Genomic DNA, 6275 nt, shown 5'->3' with positions numbered 1-6275 from the left:
GGAGAACACGATCCCACTGCTCGACCGCGACGACTTGAAGCCAGGAGAGGAGGTTTCATATTCTCCTTTCTTGATCGAATAATGCATCTTTTAGCCTGGAGGAGTTTTCCTGTGTGGGGAAATCAAGGTTGGAACGTAAAAAAAAAGTCAAACAGATTCCTGAGCTGCCATTAGAGCGTGTTTACAGTAGCTTTTAGGAAGGCGTAGCTTCCACCCTCAGGCCTTCATAAATCACTGTTGACTTGGACATCAGTGGCAGTCATCGCAAACACAAGGCCGGCCGTGTCATGTCACACGCACCTGGACAAAGAACGGCCGGTTTGATGCTCCCGCACAAAACATAAAAGGTCTTAAACGTTGTTTTTTTTTTTTCCTTTTGTCTCATCGAGAAGGAATTTGGACTTTTTGCCCAAGCCTGCTAAAGAATCCCCAAGTTCGAGGGAATACAAGCCTCTTGTCATTGTTTGAAATACACTAATCTGAATTTACCGAGTTGCATTTTTTTTCTCTCTTCCCGAAGAAACCTCCCTTCAATAAATAGATAGATGAATAGATAAATAAAGCCACGATTCACCAGCATGGCTTGACAGCTTTATTGAGCTTTATAACAAAGAGGCAAAAAAAAAAAATGCACAAAAGATATACTTTAAGTAGGAAGTCTGCTGCTTCCCTAACAACACCCAAACAATGCTCTGGCAGCCATCTGGCTCGTTGTCGCTCCCATTTTGCCAAGACGCCAGTTGTTGGATGGCTTCACCCAAAAAGCGCGTTTCATGCTGCAAACGACATTTAAATCTTTATATCGAACACAACACAACACAAAAGAGGGTCGGCATGCACACCTTAATTATTTAAACAATAAAGGGATCGTACTCCAGATTAAGCTTTAGAATGTTACATTTTCACAGATTATTACATTGCACAATATGACAGACGTCTCTTCATTGATCCCTTTCTTGCTCCTTTGAAAGCATCAATACGTTTTAAACCATTTAAGGCCGGGAGTGCTATACGGTCTTAACGAGCGCAACCCCTAATGGCTCCGAGATGCGACGCGTACTTCATAAAAGTTAACAAACTGCAACTCGGTGAATCCGTGAAAGGAAGCCATTCTTTGATGAACAATTTTGGCTGCGTGAAGAACACCATTGTTGGTAAACACGCAGTTGACTTTTAATTAAAAAAAAGCACATGACGGCTTATGAGCAACACGGCTTTTGTGCTCCGCGCAACATAAAACATGTCAAGAGGATACTTTATATAATTAGTTGAGATTTGAAAGTGCATAGCATGCACAGCATCAGATTTCCCCCCTCCAAGCTAAAGTTGCGCCTCCTCCTCTTTTCCGTCCTTGACACACTTAAGCAAGGTGGCCACGCCGACCTCGTCAGCTGATGCCGAGCGCATCCCAGAAGAGGCCTCGCGAACCCGCGCAACATCTATCTCCAACTCCCCCGTGCCGCTCTGTGGCCCCATTCAAAAGCTTTCGGGCGTCCCTTAGACGATTCCCTCACACCCAGTGATAAATGTCTGTTTACTTGGGAGGGGCCAAACCTGCTCCTGGGATGTCAGGGCCAGGGACCGGAGGAAAGCAGGGTGGCCGAGGACGCTTCCTGTCGAGATATACCGCATTGACTGTGTGATATTTGTGATAAACGTGTTATTGGAGGCTAAATTGTAATCTCAGCTATTCGCAAGGGGTTTGGATCGAATTGTGAAAAAACGATAATCATTGACGCCCACCTCTCATACTCACTTGACTGATATGGATTTTTGAGGCAGATGTCGATTCCAATATTAGAATTTTCCCATAACTAATTATGTACTCAGTGGATTAGCCTGTGGAATGCATTTGTATCACTTTAACATACTCGCCTGACGCCCGTCAATATACAGTGCTGTCAGTAATATGAGTTATTATTTTTTTTCTTCCAAAGATTGAAAACCCTCTCCTCCTCCTCGTTCATCCGATGTTAACATATCGGACATGAGGATCAGGGAAGACGTAAGATATTTGTAGTCATACCGGTATTGTGCGTATTGATAAAGCAGTGGTGCTGTCCATGGTGCTGATTCAGGTGCAGATTCACACAAACATTCTGTGAAGAGAATGTAAATGGATTTATTTTTATTACTTCCATGGGAAGGAATAAAACCAGTTTAGGCTAATTTACAATGAATTGGAAATGAAATAAAATTACAATACAATGTAACAAATTCAATTAAAGTACATGTCAATGAAGCATATACATTATACAATTATACAATGAAAATGAATTGAAAATGAAAATAAGAAAAAATGAAAACTTAACTAAAAAATTTCATACACTTTATTGTTTTATATTGCATATTTTACGCCTCACTGAGTGGTTAATATAAAATAAGATAAACCAAAAATAATATAAAACAATAAATTATTCATAAAAAATGAGTTTTAAAAAATATTATAAACTGAATAAAATAAACTCAAAATGCAATTAAAGTCAACAATAAAACATACATTAAAATAACATGTAACCAATGTGCAATTTCTGTTGCAAACAGAAACAAAATGGAATTGTCTGCACGACAGCCTTGTGTTGTGGCCTTCAGCTTTCATTGCCTTTGGAGTGTGGCTGTCATGTTTTTTGGGCACTGCTCAGGCATCAGCTTGGGGCTTTTAACCAGTCTGCCCGAGGCTTGTGATTACAGCATTTCATAGCGGCTTGATACATTACATTAGCCCCTTTTACGCAACCATTGCACAACGCAATGCAGTTCATCACCGAGCCACCTTAATAAATGCTGCAACATTGAGCATATTAAACTCCACGGTGAGGTGACAAACATTTGATATGATGCTTCTAAAAGGGGGGGGGGGGGGGTCTCTGCATGCCACACAGGATACTTTGGAGAAAAACTGGCAACGAGCATGAGCATTTGGCTCGTGTGTGACCTGTTTCTGTTTGCCGCTGTCATTTGATGTTGCTGTAATCACAAAAAAATCAAAAAGGAGAGAGAGAGGGAAAATCCCAGCGGAGGATTAATAAAGCGCTACAACTAATACTACACAACAAGAGCTTACGTCGACTGCTTGTCGTTGTAATTCTATAGCCTATAGTACTGCGCTTTGTTCCTCCTCTCAAGATTGCGATTGTGATTTAATATGCAGGGGTTTTTTTTCCCCAAAGTCCTTTTCCCATATATTTTTGAAGAAACACAAGCATTAAACATGTCTGTATTACAAGAAAAGTATCAGTTTTGGTTTTCTGAACCATCAATTACTAGCATAGCATAGCTTAGCATAGCATTGATTAACATATCATAGCTTAGCATTGAATAACATAGCATAAAATAACATAGAATAGTATAGCAATCATTAATAATTAAATAAGTATATTTTTAAATATTTAAATTTTAATATGAATATTTTGTGGGTTTTTTTTGTCTTCAGGGAATGTGGTGATCACCACCAGTGGAGGGCCAATGCCCAAGCACCCTCTTATTGACCTGCCTCACTGTTTTGATGACGATCCCAAATTTTTGGGACGAGCTAGCGGTCTGTGACTCGAGGATAAGGCGAGGGTCTCCGCCATTGTCATCCGAACGACGAGGTTTAGCCTCATGTCGCTTCTCTCGCTCCATTTCAGGTGAGCATAATCCAGCATTGCCGACATATTTTAAAAGCCGTTGCCAACTTTTACAACTTCAATGTACTCTCCTTCCTGTGAAATATTTAAACCCTCGCTGTGCCTGGTTCTTTAAAACAAGATAATGAATAAATGACGGGCTTCTCATGTCGGCCGCTTGTTTAACGTTCATTAACATTTGAGTTGTGGAGGGGCCCGGGTAGCAGCTGTGTTTATTATTCTTGCAACCGTTGCCATTCTGGAGGCCTCAACATGCGTGAAACCTCACAAATTTTGCCACGTGCTGGAAAAATATATACACCAGATCAAATAGTGACCCACCTCCAAAAACAAAACCCTCCAGCAAAACGACAAATCCAACGGGATAGCCTACATACATATGTCACAATTAGATTGCGCAATTGTCTCAGAGGTAAAAACTGTGACATAAAACAAGTTAAAAAATCTGTCTATAGTGTGTATTTGCCTGCACGCGTGTTTTACAGGAAGTCTCGGCCTTGATGGACAGGCAAATCGATATTTTGACTTTGGCCACAGTTTTTTTTCTCCCCCTTTTTCCCCTCCACTCTCCTCCCGCAGGCGTCGCGGCGGTAATGGAAGAGGACTGTAAATAAGTGGAAGGTTCTTGACAAATGAATCCATTAACATTTGCCTGTGTCGCCTGGTGAGCAGATTTGCTGTTTTATGGAGCAGTGGGGGGAAGAAAAAAAGGAGCCAGTAAATCTGAGGGTGCTGTAAGGGCGAGGCGCTGAGAGCACGCCGGGGAACACATCTCCCATGATGCAGCACTTTATCTCCCTCCCAAATGGCATCTTTATCTGCCTAAATTAAGTTTTGATTCCTTGCCACATACGGCGTTGCAAATCACTTTTAATACTGATATCAAGAGCGGCAGTAAAGTGTGCCCAAAGCTGATGGCGAGCAGCTTTTCTGTGACGCACCTACGCCGGGCGTTCATGCCATCCAGAGGTGGGCGGGTGGGGACGACGAGTAAGTCACATGTCATCGTGGTGGGACGGAATCGGCGCTCCTCCAAATTTGCTATTTTTCATGAAAAATTGAGTAACTTAACACTGTGTCGTTCAAACTGGTTTTATATTGCTTTTGTATACCATTGTGTGCCAACATCACTCCAAAAACTGTTTTCAATCACTAATTTGATTTGCAAAAAAAAAAAAAAAAGATTAACTCACTATTATATTATCCTCATTCGGGCTGAATCTTTTTGAAAAATCCAATTGCATTTTTTTCCCCCTCCCCTAGGTATTGTGATTGTGATTTAATGCAATTATTTTGTACAGGTCTTCAGTCTGGTGTGCACGAATTGGTCACTGGGTGGCAGTATAAAATAGTCATGCAAACAGAAGAAGACTATCACCCTACCACGGTAAGTGGCTCAGTATTCTGGAGTATTTGTTGTTTTTGCAGAGGATAAAGAATACATCCCTGTTATATTGCCTGTGTACATGTGTTGCTGCACAGTTTTTGTTCAAATAGCCTTCCTCAAAGGATTAGAACACAATGTCTTTCATTTAGCCAAGCAAATCCCAAATTCTAAAATTGGCGACCTATAGTAAGTCTGACTCAGGTCAACTCATGCGACTCGTGTATTCCTACTGTAAACTTGGTGGACTGAGAAAGACGGATAAGCCTAAAGGTGATTTAATTCATACCTATGATTAATTTCCTAAAGGTGACTTAACTCGTAGCTATGATTAATTTCCTATTGCATTTTCACTCCGATGTTTATCTTTAAAATTAGAATCGCGCCAAGGCATATGTGTGCGTGTCCGTGTGTGTGTGTGAGTTTTTCCATCTCACAAACTGCATTACGTCGGCCGTGCATTAGCATCTTTCATTTTGTTTGTTTGTTTATGGGCCGGTCCGACTGTCTGTCTCCTTGTCTAATTGAGCAATTGCCTGACGGCCAAGAGATGGTCATCTGCTGAGTGGCCAAATGCATTATGGGATGTCTGCCTTGCAGTTAAAACAACAAATTGAGCAGATCCCCACAATTCACAGGGAATAAAGATTGGACTGGGTTGTGAATAGCTAAAATCTGTGTGGTGTACATTGCTGATTTAAGGCTAGCACTCAATGGAAAGCCTTACTGATCAGCTAGCCAAAATAAGCATTGCGCCACAATTTCTACTTTTTCAATCTCATGCTAACAACTCCCTATAGAGCCCGACTAGTTTTTGTTTGCACGCCAATTTTCGGACACATCTTTCAGCACCGTTTCATAATGTGCCGCCAAGAGGTCGTGGTCATTTTACACATTTCCGCAAGGTCGGGACGGTGGAATCCGATAATGCAAAGTGCTCTGGTAAATGCAGTCTGAATTACAGTTAATAGTTTTAGTGATTTTTTTTTTTCTGTCTGGAGTGAGATAGTGGATATTCTAAGCTAAGCTAAATGGCTCCATTAGGAAAAGGCAAATCAGTTAACACCGAAGACTTTTCTGATGATGCTTATATACTGTACATATTTTGAAATTTTGGGGGCCTCTGTTGCCCCCCCAAGGTACGGTTCGTCATGCATTATAGTGTCGCGTTTCCTTTGAGACTAAAACCAGACGTGGACATGTAACAGGGAGTGGCGAGGGGGCGGGCGGTTGGGAGAAAGGGCTGAAGGTGTTACCAACCC

At 41.5% G+C, this 6275-nt stretch overlaps 1 protein-coding gene across 2 annotated transcripts in view; it reads left to right on the top strand.

Annotated features, from left to right (window-relative positions):
• The first annotated feature begins 3442 nt into the window (after positions 1-3442).
• The window catches only part of unc5c (unc-5 netrin receptor C), an 84138-nt gene continuing 81305 nt past the window's right edge, over positions 3443-6275 (top strand). For both annotated transcript variants that reach the window (XM_037265584.1, XM_037265583.1), the window contains exons 1-2: positions 3443-3629; positions 4931-5016. In XM_037265584.1, coding sequence (XP_037121479.1) covers positions 3506-3629; positions 4931-5016 — 210 coding nt within the window. In that variant the 5' untranslated portion in view covers positions 3443-3505. The remainder of the gene's footprint in view (positions 3630-4930; positions 5017-6275) is intronic.

Source organism: Syngnathus acus, chromosome 12 (genome assembly GCF_901709675.1).
Source record: "Syngnathus acus chromosome 12, fSynAcu1.2, whole genome shotgun sequence".
Classification (NCBI taxonomy): Eukaryota; Metazoa; Chordata; class Actinopteri; order Syngnathiformes; family Syngnathidae; genus Syngnathus; species Syngnathus acus.
The sequence above is the reverse complement of the archived record's forward strand: the minus strand, read 5'-3'. Positions and strand labels throughout refer to the sequence as shown.